The sequence below is a fragment of the Halictus rubicundus genome, chromosome 12, assembly GCF_050948215.1.
Source record: "Halictus rubicundus isolate RS-2024b chromosome 12, iyHalRubi1_principal, whole genome shotgun sequence".
NCBI classification, from domain to species: domain Eukaryota; kingdom Metazoa; phylum Arthropoda; class Insecta; order Hymenoptera; family Halictidae; genus Halictus; species Halictus rubicundus.
In genome coordinates, this window is record NC_135160.1 from 940,709 (window position 1) to 965,095 (window position 24,387).

At 39.3% G+C, this 24,387-nt stretch overlaps 2 protein-coding genes across 2 annotated transcripts in view; one reads left to right on the top strand and one right to left on the bottom strand.

The window, feature by feature from the left end:
- The window catches only part of LOC143359825 (uncharacterized), a 55,807-nt gene extending 54,884 nt beyond the window's left edge, over window positions 1-923 (bottom strand). Inside the window, exon 1 of the mRNA XM_076798103.1 lies at window positions 817-923. Coding sequence (XP_076654218.1) covers window positions 817-923 — 107 coding nt within the window. The remainder of the gene's footprint in view (window positions 1-816) is intronic.
- Window positions 1-24,387, top strand: part of LOC143360069 (uncharacterized) — a 213,647-nt gene that overhangs the window by 10,426 nt on the left and 178,834 nt on the right. Inside the window, exon 2 of the mRNA XM_076798632.1 lies at window positions 15,405-15,824. Coding sequence (XP_076654747.1) covers window positions 15,587-15,824 — 238 coding nt within the window. The 5' untranslated portion in view covers window positions 15,405-15,586. The remainder of the gene's footprint in view (window positions 1-15,404; window positions 15,825-24,387) is intronic.

Consider the following 24,387-nt stretch of genomic DNA (forward strand, 5'->3'; position numbering starts at 1 on the left):
ATGAGATCGCGATCCGCGATCGGCGTAATCTTATTTAATCGTTTCGGGATACACGTCTTTAGGTAGATGAAAGTTGTAGTATTTACATAATGAGATTCGTTACAAATAATTGCGATTTTTCAGCGAGAAAATATAGTATTCATGAACCGCTACCGTTCTCATTCGATTATAATTGTAAATGATGTTTTTATTACCATGGTTAACGTTATTTCGGTGAAATTCTTTCGAAGGAACTTATCTTTATAGAAATATAATATTCTCGCTAACTTTTTGCAATTTTTTAAACACTTATAATTTCATCACTATATAAGACAAACAGTGGGGCAAATAAATTTAAGCGCTTACATATTGCAATTTTTAGTTTAAGGTAGGGAATATCTTTCACCGTGAAACATAATTTTATATATATATGTAAAAAAATTGTGCAAGTGGGGGTACAGCCAATTAGGGACGACATGCGCAAGCACGAACGGAACCTCGTGTGTACCATTTACGGCGACGGACTCTCCGTCGGGGAACTATACAGAAACATTTCTTCCTAATAAATAACAGCGATACGAATTTATTTCCCGTTTTCATGGGTCCGAAGCATCAAGCACAATCGCCTTATCGGTTGTCGCGTTTCTATCCGTGGGTAATACAGAATTTGAATGCTCGCGTTCCCGCCGGTCGTAAATCTGCCGGGTTGTCGCGAAAAAATCGGCGGAATGTGATCTTCGGCCGGCGGAGTACTTGCATGGTCGTTATCAGGCCGAGTGCACCTGGTATCCTTGTTCCTGGCCGCGGATTCCCAGGAGACCTCCATCCGATGTTTACGAGGGATCGCGGTTGTCGTAAGTAGGCACTTCGGGTTCCCTCTTTGCTCTCTCTTCCTTTCCGCTCCGACTGGCTCCGCCGTAAGTAGGCATCGGTAAGGTTCTCATGGTAGCCGGAACAGATCCTCTCGAGATCCTTTCCAGAGGCTTAGGGTCGGTCGCGTACTACACGTTCGTTTAGCCTCGGTCTGGCCTGGTCTGGTTTCGTCTGGCCCGGCTTTGCTGCTCGGCCCTTCTCGGCTTGACTCCGCCGGACCTGGCTTGGCTTGGTTCGGCTCGGCCTCCTCGAAATGTCAGAGTTCGTCAACGTTCGCGTCAAAGCGCCTACATCCTCTTTTTCTTCTTGTTCTCTTTCTTCGTCGTGATTTTACGAGGGAACGTCTTTGCCGGTGCGGCGCGACGCGACGAGGCGGTTTGTTACCGAAGCCGCGCGCAGTCGGTGGTCCTTCCCGTCGCACCTGCTGGGCGATCCGTCGATCGCGATGATTGCCGCGATCACCGTTTAGAGTGTGTTTCCCGGTGATGGATGTAGGTGGTGTCCGCTCGAAGCGAACGCCACCATCGAATCGAGTAATTAGCCGAGCAGCGCGCGAACGCTTTCTGAAAAACGGCCGATGATGGACGATTTATTAGGTTGACGGGCGTGAAACGGTGCTTCGCCTGCAGAAATTTTGCCGAGGTTCTGTATAATAGAGGTAACGCTTGTTGTTCATGAAAGGTAGAGTGAAAGGATAGCTTGGTTCCGGACAAGGTAGCAAAAAATAAGCGAAGTGTCATTCTTGATCTCAGTCTACCAATTCCCAATCCATCGATTCGCAATATACCAATTTCCAATCTACCAATTACCAATCTACCAATTCCCAATCTAGCAGTTCCCAATCCATCAATTCATAATATACCAATTTTCATTCTATTAATTTCCAATCTACCAATTCGCCTACCTACCAATTTCCCCATCTGCCAATTTCCTAATCTACCCACTCCTCTATCTACCCACTCCCCTAACTACCAATTCCCAATCTACCAGTTCCCAATCCATCAATTCATAATATACCAATTCTCCTACCTACCAATTTCCCCATCTACCAATTTCCTCATCTACCAATTCCCCTAACTACCCACTCCCCTATCTACCAATTCATTCATTTCCAATCTACCAATTCCCCTATCTACCAATTCCCCTATCTACAAATTCCCCTATCTACCAATTCCCCTATCTACTAATTCCCCTATTTACTAATTCCTCCATCTACCAATTGCCCTATCTATCAATTCCCAATCCATCAATTCAAAATGTACCATAATATACAATTCTCGTTCTACCAATTCCCAATCTACCAATTTCCCTATCTACTAATTCCCCTATTTACTAATTCCTCCATCTACCAATTGCCCTATCTACCAATTCCCTATCTACCAGTTCCCAATCCATCAATTCAAAATATACCAATTCTTGTTCTACCAATTCCCAATCTACCAGTTCTCAATCAATCAATTCATAATGTACCAATTCTCTTTCTACCAATTCACCGCCTATCAATTCCCAATCTACCAATTCCCCTCTTAAATTTCATCTCTACTGTTTTATGGCACATCTACTTTTTTGTCCTAAGCGCATAAAATCCCGCAGACTGTTAATGATGAAAAACGGTTTCGATACTAATCTGATGCCGGGAAACAAGACATATTAAGTGTATCGGTAGAAGCACTTTGAAAATTAGAGCGTGAAGGTATATCAACCATTAAATGATTCCCATTGATTCAGCGGGTACTTTCATCTTTTGATGGATCCTAGAATGAAGAAGTTTCAAAAGAAACATTGCACCAGTTTCCTCGAATCAAACTTTCTAATCCTTGTCTCTTATTCTGGATACAGAAAGTGGAATGTAGAGAGATTAATCAACAATCTCGATCGGTATTTGCACTCAACGTGTCATACTTGGTTAAATACTCAGTTTGGATTTAGTATAAATTGAGGATTTGATATTTTACATTCTATATTTAGGATTCATACTTATTAACATTTATTGCACAAAAATTTTCAAAAAATAAAGTGCAGGGCCCAGTGGAGTTTAACAGCTTATTTAGTAGATACACTTTGTTTTCGATGATTTCCAACTAAATTATTACTGCAGGGAATAAGATTCTACGTAACTTTCTCCAAGGTTGTCTGTAAACACGGGAATTTGCATAAATATCCTCAACTTAGTAATGAGTAATTTACTAGCATTTAATACGATATCGCTCAGCATATACTTCAAGTAGCAATGTTAGCTGCGCCATATTTACACACAGATAATTTCCATATACCAAGCTTAGTGATTTCAAGAGTAAACACCGTCACCCAGTGTTTGGCTGGGTGAGATTTAACACGTTCGCTATCAGAGCTATACCTGTGTGGCGACCATAATCTTGCATTTAACGCGACGAAAGTCAAATTAATTTTACGCACATTGTTGTTCAACGGCATACCTAGATTACGGATCTTTATGCTTTTATGGCGTCCGCAAATTTACAAAACGCGAGAAAACTGGGCGAGATTTAACGAGATTGCTACCGACGCGCGACGTTGAACAGTCTGACGACCACAATCTTGCATTCTGCGTGATGAAAGTCAAATTAATTTTATGCACATTATTATACAACGTTATACGAAAAAGAGAAAATGGTTACATTATTGGAGATTAATGACATTTCGATTTTCATTTTTTATTTGTTCTCATTCTCAACATTATTTATTCGACTATGAAGTCATGATGTTCAGAAGATTAATGACTCTTGTTTGCTATATTTTTAAGCATATTTTACAAATAGAATTTGCATTTTATAACTTATTGTGAATGCTTCTGTACGGAGAAAATGATGATGTCGGATGTATTAAGCTTGTATTGGAACTTTGCTAGATACCTACGTGTGAACCTTGTTTGAATTTTGGGACGGCTGCATTAAGACGCCAATCGTTGTAAGGTGTAAATAACGTTGAATGCAACACGAAGGTACACGCGACACCAGGCTGCAATACGAAGGGCAAAAATTAAGCCAGGCATCGCGTTGCATTAATTTTTGCAGGCTGCTGTCCAGATTCGCGTGTACACATTTTTCACGGTGACTTGGAGTAAATCGGCAGTCCAACGGGAACGAAGTCTCGAGAGCGGGAGGCTATCCTCGCAATAATTTTTCGAAGGTCTAAAATGTTGCTGATTTTTCCCAATTTGTATCGGCGTCATTTAGTCCCATAAATATTCGTACGCTCTTAAAAATCGCATAACTTTGTCAATACACTCGCCGAAATTTCTATAAAGTCACTGTGTTTTGTAATGAATTCTTATAATTATACCATTACCAATGAAAAATTTGTATTTGGTAGCATTTCGGGATTACATAAAGAAAGCATACACGCCGATTTAAAAACATAAGTATAACATTTATTGATAAAAGAAAACAAAAATATAATTTTACACAGAACAGACTGCGAAATTTCTATAATGTCAGTTTCGTTTTATACGGATAAAGTTGAAATTAACAATTGTTTTTTTATTATATCTATTTTAATATTTAGTGTAACCTCCATTTTTTTGAATTACATTAAAAATGCGATTGGGCATTGACGAAACTAACTTTTGTAGCGTTTCTGTTTTAACAGACGCCCATGCTTCAGTCACCGTATCCCTTAGTTCGCTAATGGAGTTGTATTGTTTGCAGTTTTTATAAACATGTCGCGCAATGATACCCCAAACATTTTCAATAAGATTTATGTCCGGAGAACAAGCAGGCCATAGCAAAACATTGATATTTCTTTCAAGAAGCCACTGCTTTGTGTGCTTCGACGCGTGCACTGCAGCATTATCTTGCTGATAAATAAAATTGTCATCTTCAATATTTTCTGTAAAGGGTATTAGAACCATGTCTAACAAATCCGTATAATTTTCAGAATTCATTTTGTGTTTTATGAAACACACTGGAGTCCTTTTGTCAGCTTTGAACGCAGCCCATATCATTAGGGAACCACCGCCAAAGTTACGACTCATTGTCACACTTTTCTCATTTCTCAGATCATGCCAATAATATTTACAGCCATCAGGCCCATCCAAATTAAATTTTTTCTCATCTGAAAAAAATGACAGACTCCCACTCTTTCGTCCAGGACATGTGTGCCCGTGCGAAATCAAGACGGGCCTGTTTATGTGTTTCTTTAAGGCCTGGTTTACGTTGCATTTTTGTCCACACAAATTGCCCAGAATAATTTAAAAGTTGTTGCACACGTCTTCTTGTTACTGGGAGCTCCAATTCAGCTCGCAATTGTGCTGCATTTTTCGTTTCCTTAGCCGCAGACCTCATTAATAATGAATGTTGTCTCTTTGACAATTTTTTATTACCACCTTTAAAATGATTTTTTCCGTCATTTTCGCGTAAATTGATATAATTATTAATCACAGTATATGACCGATTAATTTTCTTAGCAATTGCGCGATTAGAGCAGCCCATATTTTTATAAGCATCGATCGATGCTTTTTCTTCAATTGTTAGTACTTTTCCTCTCGGCATTATACTACACGCGAATCAAATTATAAAAAACAGGATTTCTATGAGTTCTAAAACTAATACTTTTAGAATGTTTGCAATTTCCTGTAGTTCTCTGCTCAGAATCCAGAGAAACACTAAGTGACTTTATAGAAACTTCGCACTTGTGTTCTGCACCACGCAGAAATAATTAAAAAAAAACGTAAATAGTAAACAATGCGGTCTTGAGTGCGCGGTCCTTCTATCAGAGTGTCAACAAAGCACAAGGCCAGATACGATAAAGCAACAGAAATTGTAATATTTTAAAAATATCTATGAAAATGACGATGACTTTATAGAAATTTCGGCGAGTGTATTGGACTATACTACTTGAATTTTTTTTTAGAAGTTAGAACAATTGGATCACTACATAAAGTGAAAGAAATTTTTTACAAAAATTGCAATTGGTCGAAAGTGCAGGGAAAATACTAAAAGTTGTATTTTGCAACTTTTTTCTGTGGACTTACATTGAAAATTTAGAAAGTACGATTTGTAGATCTGTATGAATTATACATGTTCTGAAAATTTCATCAAAATCGGTCAACGTTGCAATGAGTTGCTGATGTTCAAAAATTCTGCGACTTTCGCCCGTATGTTTTCATCGTTAAATGTTTGTAGCTCAGTGCAATGTTGACCGATTTAGATGAAATATTCAGAATATGTATAATTGATAAAGATGTAGAAAACGTACTTTTTAAATTTTTAATATAAGAAAAAAAAGTTGCAAAATACAACTTTTAGTACTTTCTCTGTAATTTCGACCAATTGCAATTTTAATCAAACATTTTTCTCACGTTATGTAGTGATCCAATTGTTCTAACTTCTCAAAAAAATTCAAGTAGTATAGTTCAATATTGACAAAGTTATGCGACTTTTAAGAGCGTACTTATGGGACTGACTCTGTGTATACAATAGTTATGAATTATTTCTCACGAACATAAACTTTGCTGATGCCACAAAAGTATTTGAATACACAGAAATGAGCTCTAAGAATGAACGAAAACAAAGTTTTGCAGGCACTGAATGTAAAAATTCACTGTTGATAGTTGTTCTACGTGCGTCAGTCATAGTCTAGCATTCATGGTGAAATATTTTATTGAACATGTGTCCCAAAACATCTGAAATTTCTGAAGATGAGAGAAAATTAATTGTAAAGTGGCGTAACGAAGGAAAGACGTATGGTGAAACAAGTAAATTATTACATATAAATAGATCTACAATACATTATATTCTTAAACGATCGATATCTGTAGGAACTGTAAAAAACAAGTATTGTTCAGGCCGTCCAAAAAAACTAACGGAAAGTGAACAAAGAGCTTTGATCGGTAAAATAAAAAAGAAATCCAAAGATTTCTGCTACACAACTTGCAACGATGGTTAGAGATAACTTCAAGAAAGATGTAAATCCAGAATTATGTAGAAGGGTGCTACGTGAAAATGATTATCATGCCCCTGTGTTCCTAGAAAGATGCCGTACATTAGTGATATTAATAAGAAAAAGAGATCAAAATTCGCCAAAGAATTTATTAGTAAAAATAATTCATTCTGGAATAAAGTAATCTTTTCGGATGAATCGAAATTTAACGTTTTTGGATCGGACGGACGCAGTTTTGTTTGGAGACAAGCAAATACTGAAATGGAAGTGAAAAACTTGCGTGCTACGGTAAAACATGGGGGTGGTTCAATTATGATCTGGGGGTGCATATCAGCAGGCGGTACCGGGAATTTGGTCTTCATAGAAGGAATCATGGATAAATACAAAGATCTGACCATTTTACAAGAAAATTTAAAAGAAAGTGCGTACGAATACTTATGGGAATGACTGTATTAGTTTACAAAATGGTTTGTAAGTCTCTTCGCATCTCTAAAACACTCTTTAAAGAGAAATAACTTTTTCAAAAATGGACCAAACCACCTGGACAATTGCAATTGGTCGGAATTGCGGAGAAAATGTCAAAGGTTGCTTTTCACATTTTTTACCTGGGGAAAATGGGAATTTTTACCGAATTTCTTCCCGCACCTAATATCGTTCTGATCAGCGGCGGTTTCCGCAGGGTATAGAGTCGAAACGAAGGCAACGCGCGAGTCCGTTAGATGCAAAATTGCAACCCTTCCGGGCGGCGTTTGAAATTTCGGTGCGCCCTTTGTGGGATACGTGGTGATGCGTGCCGTTCGGCAATCCCTTTCCCATAGGATCGTTCGTTACTCGTTTGGCGAACGTGTTCGACGGGAAAAGGGCGAGAGAGAGAGAGAGAGAGAGAGAGAGAGAGAGAGAGAGAGAGAAAGAGAGAGGAGAGGAGAAAGAAAGAGGGCAAAGAATTCTACGCCGTGGTCACGAAACGATTACAGGTTCGCCCGCCAACTTCGAACTTGGATGCGAACGACCTCTTCGTCCCGGCCCAGGCCCCGGTCCCGCGACTTTCCTTTTTCTGCCCCCGTATCTCGCCCCCCTTTCTCGCTCTTTCTTCCTCTTTCTCCCGCTTTTTTTCCCTCCCCCTTTCCCTCTCTTCCTCCCTTTCATTTTGTCGTTGCACGGGTTACGTACACACGCAACCACGCACACGTCACGCTCATCCTACGGGCATTCGCGAAACCAGTTCACGTGCCGCGATCTTCGACGTGATCGCCGCGAAGCGTGATCTTGATCTTTCCACGCGGTCCTAATAAATTTGGTCCACCTACCCGTGGTCCGTCCCTTCGACTTCATCGTCTGACGGATTTATTAATACGCCGAGTGCTCTGGGTATCTGTCCCAAAAATTTCTACAGAATCTGAGTAATTGACTCGGTGGAACCGATAGTAGCAAACTGAAGTTGATCTTGGTCACCATTTACTACTCTAACATTTTTGCACCCTGAACTAAGAAAATTCATTTTACTCGAATATACAGTGCCGGGCGAATTGTTAGGACGTTCCGTATATTTGAATATTTCGTTCAATTAATAGAAGAAAATTTAATACAATTTAATTCTAATAATACCTTTAAGAAAAGTTTATACAAAATATTAATTTTATTACAAGTTTTGTCATCATAAACCCATAAAAAGCTTTTAAACTTTTCAATCAAGAATTCATAGATTTTCAATTTAACTACAGATTTTTAATATAAAATCAAATTTATAAAAAAATGTTAACGAACAATTCATTTCAGTTTGAAAATTATGCAATCTTTTTCTTTTATATAACGGTTTCCTAGGAAACGTAAACGTTTATTATTTTTTTTTAATTTACAGCTCAGAAAAACGTATGCATATTTCGGTGAACATTTATAGTTGAATCGCTTAATATGAATATTTCTGATACTAAATAACGATCCTGCGTGTGAAATATATTATTGTCCGTCCTTCCGGTAGAATAACGATTTTATCTTGCACACGAGAGGTAGATAAATACTGCATGCAGACTATGTATAAATTTGAAAGAAACAAAACAAACATTTCGATACCGAATATAAATATAATGCGGTAGAATAATGTAGTTTTACATTGTCAGTTTTTTCTTTTTGCTGTCAATACTAGATTGTGGATTTTTATACAAAATAAATATTTGAAAAAGAATTTTTTTTAAAAAGAAATTGGTACTTCAATACTTTCAGTAGGTTGAAAATAATGTAACAGTGTTGCTAAATTCCTTAAATAACAAAAAATCAGCAATTTAATTACTACTATTCTCTACGTAACACTAAATTAAAAGCTAGTTATGACAAAGTATTCGACGAAAATGTTACTTTTTAGTGAAAAATGATAAGCGATCTGTGTCACTGTATTCTTTAGCATGCGCTTTTGGAAATTATCAACGTTGATCCGAGTTGAAATTATAATAATTTACTTTTGATTGCTCGCAATTATATTCTCTTTAGCTCGCGCAAGAAGCACTGAAATCGAATGCACGGAAAGTGCAAAACGAGGTAACCAAAGACGATAAAACTACAGTTAATTGTGCTCAATTTATATCGTTTCACATGAGCTGTTTATTAAACTAATCGGATAAGATGAAATGGAAAGTAATTGGTACCTCAAGTTGTTGCTGCAATCGCTTATTACTCCTTCGTCGAAGCATTAATGATAATAAGAAGTACTGAATTGGTTTAGGTGTACAATTATTAAACTTCCTGCTATTTTCTGCCTACGTAATTGCCAAGAATCGACGATTATGCTACCAACCACTCTCGCGTCTACAACTAATTTTCCTCTCTGATCGATGTGAAATATTGTAAATTTAACATGACAAACGTAGGAGTTAATACCAGTGTATGAACGATGTGTTGACAAATCCGGCGTTATCTATAATTTTTGCAAATTGACAAACATCGATTCTAATAAGCTTAGATTACCTATAATTGATCTCGTTGACCAAGATTGACATTGATGAATTCCAACCGACTTGTAACTTTCCTGGGTTTTTTTCCATTATTTTTTTCTATATCACAGACGTAAAAGTAAAATTATACGTAATATTATAAGAAAATAAAAAATGAAAGAAATATGACTTTCTGAATATGACTTTAAAAAATCTCGATATCCTGAAATAAAAAGTATAAATTATTGAAATAACGATTAAAAGGTTCATAGTTCGTGATTTATAGTTCGACTAAATATACAAGAGCTAACCGTATAATACGACATTTCATTGAAATTAATTGTGTTATATGGATCCTTCGATATTGCTTTTACTAATTGGTTATAATCCGCATAGCACTTTATTATATTTATTCGTGACATACAACTCCTGATTAATTGAATACAAAATTGTTCTTGAATGTCAAGAATATTTAAATATCATCTGTCCTGGCTAATTCCAGTTCATTTTTCACCGCTAATGACCAGACATTTCTACTTTACGAACATTTTTAAGAAATAATTAATCCAAAGCTTTAAACATATTGTTCTACGTCATATTGAATGTATTAAATGCGAGAAATGAAATTGTATTTTGCCTGAAAATCCTCGATCCATTGAATATTAGTTCTCTTTTAACTTTGAGCTCAGTGTGCACAATTTTATTGTATGATATTTACATTGAAAGCAATTTCTGCAAAATACCGTTTATGACCGTAGGTTTTAGAGTTTTTAGGCCCCACAGGGTTGTACATAAATGAGTGAATGAACATACAAGATTTACAATGAATACAGTGGCGAGCAAAAGTGTAAACACACTTCGCTAGTTTTACATAAAACGTGATAATACAACCTATTTTTCAATTGAATGGTAAAGATTAGTTACTAATAATTACAAAGTGAATAGCATAAACAAAACACAACAGTTTATTTTCGTTAATATTAACAATGTACGGAATATTTATCGAAAATAGGGATTGAAGACAATTTTTGAGTTTTGCACTTGAATTGTGCTCGTCGAAACAAAGCTTTAAATCAATATTTTGTCCATTTTCCTTTACTTTTTTGTACTGCTTCTAGCCTGTGTGGCATACTATCTATTAAATTTTTAATCATTTCCGGCTCAAGGTTGTACCATTCTTGTTCTGTCCTTTTCCACAATTCATGAACACCTGAAGGTGGATTCTCATATTTTGCTTGCCTTCTTTTCACAATTGACCACAAATTTTCGATTGGGTTTATATCTGGACTTTGAGCTGGCCACTTCATCACAGAAAACTTTTGATTTTCTAGCCAGGTTTTTACTATCTTTGCAGTATGCTTAGGGTTCCCGTCTTGTTGAAATACTACTTCATCTTCAGCAAATTCAATAGAATTAACAACAGAAGGTAAATTATTTTGCAAAATATTTCAATAATGCTCTTTGCACATGATACCTTCTATCCGAACTAAGGGACCAACACCCTTATGAGTAAAACAACCCCAACACATAATTGAGCCACCCCCGAACTTCATAGTTTGTTTTATGTTACTTGCTTGATTACTATTTTCGGATGAAGTCCAGTACCAAGACCTTCCATCAGATTCAAATCTATTAATTTTTGTTTCGTCAGGCCATATAACTCTTTTTCAATCTTCTGTCGTCCACTCTTTGTATGTATGAGCAAATTTTTTTCGTAGTTTAATATTTTTGTCTGAAACAGCTGGTTTGCGTTTCTTTTCTTTCGCTTTGAACCCGATTTTCTTTAAGGAGCGGCGGATGGTCCATTCACTTGCATTTACTCCATCGTGTTGAGCCGCGATTTTTGGAGTTTTATGAGTTTCAGACCGAAGACGATGTGCAATTTCACGTGCAGTTCTGTCAGAAACAAGTTGCGGTCTACCGTTTCTTGAAGAAGTTGACACACTACCATAGGTTTTCTTTATTCTTGCTACCATCGTATGACTTACACCACATTTTACTGCAATTTGCCGTAGTGGAAAACCTTTATCGCACAATGAAATGATACTGTTTCTTTTATCTGCACTAAGTGGGTTCATCTTGACTTACACGTGTCAACTAACTTTCAAATAGGAGAAAAACCGTGTAAACACCAGTCTAAACGTGTCTTACTACAGTTGGCTATCAGTGTTCGTTGACAATTTCATTCCCCTAGCATTTGTGTACTATCTTAACCGTTTCTGATGAAACGTGCAAAACTGCAAACATTGCTTGAAATCCTTATTTTTGTAAAATATTACATATATTGTCAATATTATCTAACATAAACTGTTATGTTTTGTATATCACGTTCACCATATAATTATTATTACCTAAGCTTTATCATTCAATTGAAAAATAGATTGTATTATCACGTTTTATGTAAAACTAGCGAAGTGTGTTTACATTTTTGCTCGTCACTGTAAGTGAGACCGTACCTCGCCTGAGCTTCGAAATTCTCGGCTGCGTAGAGCGTGTGTTTACCATAAAAATCCTCCGACTATTGATCCTCTCTGAATCTCCCCGAAGTACAGAAATAGATCCGGCGACCCTAAACATCAGGTCTCATAAATCCGGTCGATTGCTTAACGTCTGCCAGCTCTGGCAACAGATTCATAAAAAGGTTGTTCGACGGCAAGGCGGATTAGGAAATCCGTGGAATATCGAGTACGGTCGGCGAAACTTGGAACGGCGTGTTGAAGAGTTCCGGGCGGAAACGGGCCGTTGGATTTCGTAATAGATTTTCATCGTGCGAAGACGCGGCCTCCGGTATGCGAGGGCCCTCTCGTAGCCCGTTCTTTTCGTTTTTTCGCTGTGAAACTGGTTTTTTCACTTTTACATCCGCGGTGGCAGCGGGCCCGGGTGGCACGGGAAGCGGGCCGTGTAAATACGTGTAAATAATTTATCGACAGAACGGCACGCCGCCGCGCCGTCGTGATATATCTCATTCACGGCCGTCGTGTAATTAATGTCCCCTTGCCAGTTCGCATTACATTCGCACGTATCGGCGGTACCGTCGCCGTTCAATGAAAAATATCACTCTGTAAATATATATATATATGATAAAACACTTTGCCCCCAGCAGTCGGATTTTTTCGAATCGCGCGTACGCATCGGAGCCGATTGGAATTTCACGCAGCCGAGCTATGTCCGTTTTACGATTAGATCATGGGATTCGGTCGGGTGAGATGTTGCGTTTGAAATATGTGCGAATTTTCACGGTGCCATAATTTGTTCGACGTGCTGGCAAGCGGATGCCATACCGACATAGTCATATCTGTACGGCCCGTAAAAATATGAGGAAAGTTTAAGGCCATCGTTACATCGCCTTGGACAGGTTAAAATTATTATGAAAATAATAGATTCATTTGTACGCACATTTTGTAAAATAAAAATACTTTGAATACCTTGATTCCTGGGGGAACAAGTCTTGATCTGGCAACACTGGGCTGTGCCACGGCCTATCCCCTCTCCGAGTCACTTGCTCGCAGCTTTGCCCGTGGCTGTGCCCACGGGCATCGGCGGGCGCCCTTGCCCGCTAATAGGCACGTTGAGCAGCTCTGGTCTAGGTACTTAGCCGTTCGTCAGAACGCGTATCCTCATCTATGCATCTCATTTCGTAGCCAAAGTCCACGTACTATACCAACCAGCCTACGCATGTATATGTTGATAACTACGTATTCATCATGCGAATCTTCACGCACTGATTCCAAACGCCACACGTGGACAGTGCGGTGGAAAAAATTCGCTTTCGCTGGAAACGAGAGTCGTAGGAACGTCAACTTGTTTCGCATTCCTTGGTCATTAAGAAACGAGAGCAATGATTAGTGTGTCAGTGCAGACGAACATTTAAAAGTTGAAAGTCACCGTGACTGTGCATCCTCTGCGGCTCGGAAAATTGCATCGCCCGAGGAACAGTTTGAAATTTATCTCTGGAATCATTTAATGAATTTTCAACGTGGAATCGAATGGACGTTTGCTGAAGATCTTACGATCTGCAATTTTTGTTCGAACTTTTCACTAAGTTTAATTGGAGCATCCTTACTGTTGCACAAACGGTGTATCTTTTAATATTAGTTTAAATATTTCAGACAAGTCCCAGAATAGGTTTTTCGGAATTAAAGTTTATTGTCGAAAGGATGCGAAAACTTCCAACATTTTTAACTTTGCGCGCGACAGTATGTCGACGTGGCCCTTTTCTAAAATACCTTTTGTAATCCGGCTCTCCCCCATACACGGCGAACCCCGGCGCAACTTATTTAAGAGAAAATAGGACCTGAAACTGCGGAGCCATTTTAGGTCATAGAGCCGACGAGGACGCTTACCCGGTGTCGTTGGATAGGTCATAAGTCCCGTTGACATGTCGCGCGGAGGGATGGACAGGGAGCAGGCAATTAATTACAAGCTCGCTTAATTAAAGAGTGTCTTCGCGTTTCAGACACGAGAGAGCTCCACTTTCGGAACCGTGCCGGTGCTGCGAGTGCTCTCCGTTTCTCGTGTGTCATGGACGCAATTTTGCTCCACTCGACTGGCCTTTCCACGGTTCCCCAGAGAGAAACAGAGACACAAAGAAAGCGTACGTGTGCGTGTGTGTGAGATACTACTCCATCAACGTTATTTTTAAACTAGCTTCATTATCTGACCCATCACTATCACATTTTCCCCCAACGACGGAAAGGATCCATCGATCCTCCCCTAAATCGTTATTGCGACCGAACCTCCGATCAAACAATCTCGCCAATCTTCTCTTTTTTATTGACAAGTTTTCTATTTATAATTATTTTTAGGTATGTGAAACTTTTGTCAACACTGCCGTGATGTTCTCCTGATTAAAATGATACCAAACACGACGCAATTTGATTCGCATTTACTTGTTTAATCCACGATACGGTAGAACCTCGATTATCCGAACCAATCAGTAGATCATGTGTGTTGAGACTAACACAGCAGTTACCTAGCTGCAGTGATGGATTAAATTTTTTCACACATATTGGGATGAAGGAGAATTCAAATACCATTGGTTCGGATAAGCGAACTAAGGAAATGTGCTCCAAATCTTGCACGATTTAATGTACAGGGTGTATAAAAATTATATGTCACGACCATCATAGCGTGATTCTACACCTCTGGATCGCTGGAAATCTGTTAAAAAAATGCACCGCAAAATTCACCTTAACCTTGGAAATCAAGGTCAAAGTGTCGAAAAATTTTCTTTTATTGCATCGCATAGTACTCACCACTCAAATTTTTCGATACTTTGACCTTAATTTTCGAGGTCAAAATGAATTTCGCGGTGCCTTTTTTTCACAGATCTCCACCGATCCGGAGGTGTGGAATCACGTTACGATGATCGTGACATATCATTTTTATATACCCTGCACTTTGGTTCTGTTAGTCGCGCATACTCTGCTGTTAGTATAGCGGTCGCGAGCTCTCGGAGGATCGGTGTTTGTTTGGTGTTTCCAGGGAGTCTCTCTAATCTTATTTACAAAAATAACCGGGCAAAAAGACGCCCGAGCGTCACAGGCCGCTGCGTTATTGGAGCGGCCATTAAAAGCGACGTAGGATTAATTTGTGGGAGAGCAGCGAAGTGTCTGAAAGCGCCGTCTCGGTAACTATGTCACGAGCGGTGAGTTTCGATATGCCTCGGTTTACTTTCGTCTCGGTCGAACCGCGCGCGCGGCTCTACGATCGGATAAAATGTGTTTTCAGTTTTCCCATCGAAAGCTGCTTGGCGCGAGCAACGAGCAACGATGAATTAGCGCGGTCCGGCGAGCGCGTTCGCAAAAATCGGCTGGCTGGAGTGTATCGGCGGATCGGTTGCCGATCGAGAAGTGTTCCTCGAGCCTCGTTCGATACGCTCGTGTCGACAAAACTCGGAAAATCCGCGTGAAATGGCGATGACAACGCCGACACGTTGCCGCGGTGGCGGCGGCGAGAATCTTTCCGAGGAGATCACGAACGAGGACGAGCTGGGGAACACCGGTAATTTCGAGCCTCTGAGCGACTCCTGCGGCGAGAGCGACATGGAGGGTCTCGATCTCTCTCTGTTCGAGCCTCAGGTCGACGCCGGGTCCTGGTGCGACTCCCGGATTCACGCCGGCACTCTTCATATCCTGGTCCATTACTGCGGTAAGCTCTGATATTTTTCACCCAAGCTTCCCCGAAACCCTTCCTTCCCGCGCAGATTAAGAATCACGGTGATTGCGACCCTTCCTACCATCCGCAAGCTTCAACCAGGAGTTGTTGAGATCTGACCTCCTGATTGCAAACAGTGGCGCAAAGTGTCTTAACTTTTCGGTAATAGTTGCCTGGTGAATTGTATCGAGTTGGCGCAAACATAATTGCGGTTGTTGTTCTTGAATTTTAAAGTTATACCTACAGGATGCACAGCGTTTACTCGATACATGTCGAAAACACGGGTCTAGCCACTGACATACAGTAAGGAGCAAAACTGAACACACATACGACATTTTAACAAAAATAATTTTTTATTCAATATTTGCATGTAGAATACAAAAAAAAAAACAAAATATTTGGTATTATCTACAATCTTATGGCTTTTCAAAACAAATTTAACATTTGTGATATTATTATTATTTATTTATTGCTTTAAACCAAGTGGTTTATATAGCAAGTACAGTATTATTACATTTGGCTTACATCAAGCAGGTTTACATTGTTTCTAAATTCTAATGGAACATTGTTTAAGGAAATTATAAATTATTTTCAGACCTTTTATATCAGGTTTACATAAGAAGGAACTAATACAAAGAGGGGAACAGTACTTTGCCTTTGAGGAGCTTTGTTTCCAATGTATTACGTTCGTTTTCATAGTCTGGGCATTGCCATATGACATGATTTAAGTTAATCCTTGCCAATGAACCGATATTATTATTTCGCTTCATACAATTTTTTTTCGTGTAGTCGGTTTTGCACCGCATTAAGATTCTCGGGATTAGGAACTATAAAGATTTTGTAAACAACTTGGTAGTCCATCACGGTCAATGCCACGACCAGGAGCGCAGTAGTTATTAGTTTATCGTTGTTCATGCGTCAACACGCATCAATATAACATCATGAAGCCATTATCTAAAGATTTGAAGAATAATATCATTTTCCAATTAAAATCGGGTTTATCAACGCGAGTAATTGCTAGAAAATTTGTCGTTGGTCAGGGAGTTGTACATAAGATACGGAAAAAATACTGTGGTAAAGTCCCTGCATCTTTTGGAGGCCGTCCAAAATTATTATCTTGTCAGGAGAAGAGAAGATTGACGAGTTACATTACTTCAGAAATTACAACGACGGCATCAATGGCTGCGAAGTTATTCGAAAGCGATGTTGGAAAGAAAATTAGTAGGTGGACGGCTCGAAGGGCATTAAAAGAAGCCAATTTTACAGCAATTGAGAAGAAAAAAAACCTGCTGTATCAAAAAAGAATGTCAAGGCCCGTCGGAGTTTTGCAAGAAAATATTTAAGCTGGAATACAGAGCAATGGAAAAAAGTAATTTTTTCCGACGAATCTAAAATCAATCGAATTTCATCGGATGGACGTTCTTGGTGTTGGAAGAAGCAAGGCGAACCTCTTTTACCGCGTCATGTGAAGCAAACAATAAAATTTGGTGGTGGTTCACTTATGGTGTGGGGGTGCATTACGGCGTACGGTGTAGGTTCACTGCATCGAATAGAAGGTACGATGAACCAGTATACGTACAAGGATATTTTAGAAAAAAATTTACTGGAAACAATTGAAAATATGCCGGTACCAGAGTGTGATGTCGTATTCCAACATGACAACGCTCCTGGGCATTGTGCGAAGAGCGTAAAGAATTGGCTGCAAACTCAACCATTTCAAATCATGGAATGGCCTGCTCGAAGTCCAGACCTAAACCCGATTGAAAATGTCTGGGCATACTTAAAAATGAAGTTACAGAATAAATATAGTGCTCCCCCAACAACGATAACTGATTTGTGGCAAAGAGTGCAGGAACAGTGGTATTCTATTACACCAGAATATTGCGAAAATATAGTATTAACACTAGAATTACGGGACCCGTCAAAATGACGGATTCTAATATTTTTAATTCACGAATATTGAGATTGCACACATGGATCCATGAGGAATTATTTAACAAATTGATTTCTCTAGATATTTATCATTTAAAAAAAGGCTACAGATTTTGATAGATATATTCATGTTATTTTTATAAGGAAATGTAAAATCATCTTTAGTGCTCCGTAAACCTAGTGTTAAGTATGCCTAAACGTATTCAGGCAATTATCAAGGTTAAAGGTTCATGGACGAAATATTAAGTGTACGAAAATCTGAAATGTTTACTCAAAATTAGTTGCGGTGCAAAACCGACTACACGAAAAAAAATTGTATGAAGCGAAATAATAATAATATCACAAACGTTAAGTTTGTTGTGAAAAGCCAAAAGATTGTAGATAATATCAAGTATTTTGTTTCTTTTGTATTCTACATGCAAATATTGAATAAAAAATTATTTTTGCCTCCTCACGAGGTATACTTCGCGGCAGTGGGGACAGTTCTGGGAGTTTTATCGGCTAGACATTTGGTACATTTATAGAGTAAACACTGTATTTAGTAACTCAATACTGTTTTAATGTTTCTTATCCACCATCTCGAAGCAGCAAAATGCCGTCGATCGCTTCGGACCTGGAACAGCGTCGTTCAGGTGTCACGCGTGGTTAACACGTGTCAGGTTCCGGTGTAACAAAGACGATTAAAGCGATCTCCTGGCGCCTGGACGGGAACGGGACGGCGGATGATCGGTGAACCGTAAGCGTGGATCGGTGCTCACCTGCGAAACGCAGCATCTGCGTCCACCTCTCCGTGCACTTGCGCCATTATGGTCGGCCCAGGGCCGCGGGGCCAATTGTCATTAACATACAATGACGCCCGTGGCCGATACGCTCTCGCAGACGAATATCCTCGGCTGTGATTTACCGTCGCGAATTAATCTCCCGCGTTAAATGAAAAGCCGAAGTTTCGCGTGGGTGCTCACCCTATCGCGAAAGAATACCGTACTCCGGCTCCCGGGATCTACGCTCCGGCCAGACGCATCTCGGAGATGCCTCGCTTCAGATAGAGACGAGATGATCCACGGAATTTTCTTCGCGGTCACGCAACCATTGTAGCCTTGATCTTTTTCTTCGCCGGCCAGATTGAATGATATTCGCGTGGGTCCCGGTGATTCCGCGCATTCGACGGACGATCTCGAGCTCGCGAATGCTCGCGAACCCTCTCGGTTGCAAGTCGAGGGAACAGAAAAAGAAAGGTAGGAGAGAGGGGGAGAGGACCAAGTGATCGATTCACGGCGGAGACCAATTAAATCGTATATTCAGCGGGGATGTAATGCCGGGAGAAACGTTGCTCGCAGATATAATCTCCCCGGTCGCAATAAATCGATGTAGGTAAATGAGTCGCGTTCTTCCCGCCGCGCGGGCTCGTCCTCCTTTCTCGTTTCCATCGGGCACTCGCGAGAGGATTCGCCATTGCGGCCTCGACTCGCGTCAAAGGTAGCGGCCGATGGAAAAATGAGGGTAGGTCAGCCGAGACCGATTTTCACGTCTCGCCGCAAACTTGGACATGATCGAGACGAGGCTGGTAATTGACCCGCGCTGCTCGAGGCAATTACTTCTCGCTCGATGCATCAGATCATTCTATTAGGCGAAAGTATCCGCGGTTTTCGGTGCTTCGACCGGCTACAACCGATTGAAAAGGGCAATTTTCTTTTGCGTAAATCGATGATAAAACTCTTCGAGAATATTCTCGTGAATTAATCAAATTCGAAAAAATTAGCCTTTACCCGAGGTGAAGTTTTACCTTCGAAATCAGTTCCTAGCCGTTATGGAAAATTTGCGTCTGTGAGAAATACTGGCGACGCGGCGAGATTTCTGAAAGTGTAAATCGAGAAACGAGGATACGTCCTCTATAAGAGACATTTCATGCTGGGTACGTCTAACAGTGTTAGAAGGTGAAAACTTCTCTCGTACATGCTTGGTTAACACCTTAACCCCTTAACGCGGAAGCCAATGATTCATGCAGGCAGGTTTGACTACCGAAGAATGGTGTCAAATTTGATAATGAAGCAGACATATGTGTAGAAAGTTCGCGGCGTAATGAAGTTGATAAGTCTTTCACTTGCATGGAAAATGCGTTATGAGACGCGTCGAACGTGTATTAACACTAGGTTTACGGGACCCGTCGAAATGACGGGTTCTAATATTTTTAATTTACGATTATTGAGATTGCGAAGATCCATCAACGTGGAATTACTCGACAAACTTATTTCCTTAGGTATATATTATTTAAAAAATGGCTGAAAACTTGGATAGACACATTCTTCTTATTTTTATAAAGTAATGTAAAATACTTACTTTTAATGCTCCGTAAACCTAGTGTTAATAATAGATTCGATGAATCCATCTTTTTCATAAACTACTGCAACAACGTGTTCGTTATAATTTCAAGAAAATTGTGACCGAATCTCATTGTTAAGCTTATGCAAATAGTAAATAAAAAGAGTACCTCCGGTCTCATTCGAGTTTTATTTGATATCGAGTGATTACTAATAAACAGGTATCCATATGATAATATACAGGGTGTTCATTTGAAAACTTTCCAGCCGAATATCTCGAAAAGTATGACAGATATTAAAAAAGTGTAAAACACGTGTCCAAGGATTTCGAGGGGGACAGAGGAGTGCAGTATTATTTTTTTATTTACGTGGAATTTTGAAGGTCATTTTTTATTATATTTTTTATTATGGGATCTTAGTGTACATAAAAAGATTAGCAATTTTCGTAGGATACTTTTTTTTATCTGTGCACTAGTTTCGGAGATAAAATTTTCTTACAAAGAAAAAAAAATCATTTGATTTTCTTTTTATTTTTCTAACCTGATATTACGCGAAGAAAATTTTCAGGAAATAAAGTAGTTTAGTAGTTTAATTTTCTTACAAAGAAAAAAAATTATTTAATTTCCTTTTTATTTTTCTAACCTGATATTACGCGAAGAAAATTTTCAGGAAATAAAGTGAAATTACTCGTTAATTATTAGGTTTAGGACTAATGAAGGTCAATACTTTTTTACTCGGAATTCGACATTCTTCCATATTTTGGTATAAAAAATATAGTATTTCATTTAAAAAAACAAAGTCGACCTTCAAATCTCCGAAACACTTCCACCTGTAAAAAAATACACTAAATTGTGTACCCCTTTGGAAGTTATATAGTTGTGCAAGTTCCGTGGACCACCCTGTATATTAATAATGATGTATATTAATAATAGGCGATGTTTGACGGTAATAAGAGTCTCCACTACTACGCACGTTAAAATCGATTTGGGGTGCAATTAACGGACAGTTTGCTACCTTTTATATTACATGATCCCGTCGGAGAGCTATAGTTTTTCACAGTCGAAAATCGTGGGAAAGGGTGGATGGAGAACAGTGTCGGACGCTTCGATGGACGGACGAGAAAGGAACGGAATTCACGATTGACTGGTCGAACTCTATTAGCCGAGCTTGTATCATGACGTTCGCAAACTTCGTTTGTGACTCGACATAAAGCGTTCGCCTCGTTATAAGTCCGGCTTTCCGTCGAACGGAAGAGCGGATGCCGAACTCGCTCGTGCGAATAATTAAATCGTCAGTACGATCATTATGGCAGCATGTTGTTCAGCGATCTCGATGATTCGTCTTTGCCCACGGGAAAGCATGTATGAATTGTTTGTCGTCGATTGCGGTCTCGTCGCAATTAGTCGAATCGAATCGAATTGAAATTTGAGGCCCGACGAATTTCGTCGGCGAAGAACGAGCTTTTGAAGCTTTGTTCGGACGTTAATCGCGGAATCTGATTACTTTGAAAGAGTATACGCTGCCGCAAGAGTTTTGCGCAATTTATCAAATTACCTGGTGTAATTTAATCGCGAAAGATTTTTCCTTTCGAGACAGGTTTCACTTGTACTTGCGTTCGTTTAATCGCGATACGCATCGGTCAGTATGCGTGCTACAACGTTATATTGTATTATGCGTATTATCATGTTGAAATTGTAATAATTTGTTCGTTTACTCGTTTATTGGGTATCGTAGATTTTTTTTTACTTAAAACAGGAAACTTCAAGTTACCTGTTAATAAATACATTTTTTTAAATTTTTGTACAAGGTAATGAAAATGCTGATAGAGCAGCCAAATTAGCAGCCTGCAACACAAAAATGAAACAAATCACCCATTATACCAGACTAAACGATCTTAAAAACCACCTAAATGAAATTTTTAGGAAACAGGTATTTGACAAAATTAAAAGGAATTATATACAAAAATATCGTAATGAAGGAGCGGATTTTGAGTGGCACAAATTTCCAAGTCCAGTAGATCGTCAAATTCAAACTTCAATTTCTAGAATCAGAATTAGGCACTCAGAAATAACCCATTCATATTTGTTAAATAAGAAAGAAAATACGATCTGCGATATATGTAAAGTACCAATTAACATAAACCACCTAATAATAGAATGCAAAAAATATGAGAATGAAAGGAAAAATGCTAAGTTGCCTAGATCCTTACCCATTCTGTTAAGTTCTAAGGAGTATATCGCCGGTCTTGCCAAGTATATCAAGGATACAAATATGTATAATATATTGTAAGAAAATGTACCGTGTTGCCAATGACCTTTGATGTTGAGGCAACATTAAACGATTAAATTAAAAAATATTATTTTTTTATTTAATATTATTATTATTATTTTTTTATTTTTTTATTTTTTATTATATATATATACTACTTCTCTGCAACTAAGTTTTAAAGACTTGATTATCTCAGTTTTCACGTTCAGAGACTTCTACCGAATGATTTCTGAGCCCTCCATTTTTAACTTGGCGGAGATGCCGAGTTGATAAAACCGTGAATAGCGAGTGAAATATAAGGCATCGTTAGACGCGACCGCAACACGCAGAATTTTGAATTATGCTCCCGATCTATCTCGAGCGAGTTCAAATGACACGTAAAACGAGAAGCGGCTGCTCGCCCGATACGGATGAATATTATCACGAGACCGTGCGACCTATCTAACTTTACACTTTGGGACTGTATTTTCAGACGGAGGAATTGTAACGACGTTCCTATTACTCGTTTCCGCCGTGACAGATATCCGATATCCCATTATCCGTGATCTAGCAGTATACTCGGAATAAACTTGCTTGACCTGAATTTTCATTGGCCTCTAATCTAATTTTAATGACACCTGATGCGATAGACAAGCGATTGCAGTATTTAAGGGATGCGGAGATTCGACACCAGAATAGAGCGGTGAAACCAAAATCGTTCGAACGCCCAGCGGTTTCGAGAAACAAATTTTAAACAGGTTTCACGTTTATTCCGGTTAAACTTTACTTTACCTCGGGAAACCAGAAATTTTTGACTTTTTTAAACGCAGTCCTGTAGATTTTGGCGAGAAAATGTTGAAAGTCCAAGTTTTAATGTTAGGAATTCACTGGTTCGAAAGTTATGCGTGTTTAGAGTTGCCCTGTCCGGTGGTTCTAATGTTAAATTGTTAGACTAACACAACGAGACCTGTTCCCAGACGTCGAAGTGCCGATTCGAGACTAATTTCGGGGCATTTCGAAAAAGTTGTCGAAGACGAGCCCGGCGAAATGAAGTCACGCTGAGAATTAATTATTTGAAGTGAACGCCGTTTGCCGATGGCGGGTCCATTAAAACCAGGAAATTGTTCGGGGCTTAACGTCTGGTTCGTACCGGGGGATGTTCCGACTGTCTCCCAGCTGGCGAAAGCGTGTTTGCTAGTAAAATGCGAGTCGCGTTTCCAGCGTGGCTGTTACGATTGGCCATTATAATTGACGTCGAGTAATTATCCATAAATTATTTCGTCGGGGGCGCATCGCCGTGGTTTCTGGTCTCCGCCGTTTCCATGTGTACGAATTATTGCGCAATCTCGTTGCGTGACTGAAAATGAACCACGTGTTGGCATTGCTTCTTCCTCCGCGATTATCCGCGAAGCGAACGATTTTGCAACTATTCTCCATCGCGCTGACACAGAAATATTTCGAATGGAATTGCTCGATCTCTACTATAGTATACTAGGAACGTGGTAAAAGTTGCCTTGTGTTCGCGTCTCGTTAAGCTCTATTGATTGATGAATAGGATAAGATGACAAGGTAAGAATGTTGCTATGAAATAGTGGACAACGCTTGCTTGATAGGCGACTTGTTATTAGATCGATCTTGATACTTGTGATTTAGGATGCCTCGAAAGTCGGTTTTGCCTTGTCAATATTGCACGGTGCAGTTCTGCATCCTGTCCAGAGCACCGACATAGTATAAATCTTCATTTCGCAACTCTTGCGTGACGATCGAGTCGCTCCTTCTTGATCATTTCTTTACCATTTTATTAACAAACTGTTACGGGCTGCTCTCTTTGCTTTCGATTTATTTCGATAGAACGCGAGAGAAACTCGCCGCAATTAATCTCTTTTCATGAGGCTTTCGATTACTATCCCCTGTAATTTGCAGGGTCATCGGAGCCCATTGTTTCCGAGAAATTGGAGCATTCACAAAAGTCGATATCTTGCTTTCCCTTGTTCTCACCAATGCTGAGAAGAATTGACAGACAACCTTGCGACCTAGTTAAACTCCGTCACGATTGTTTA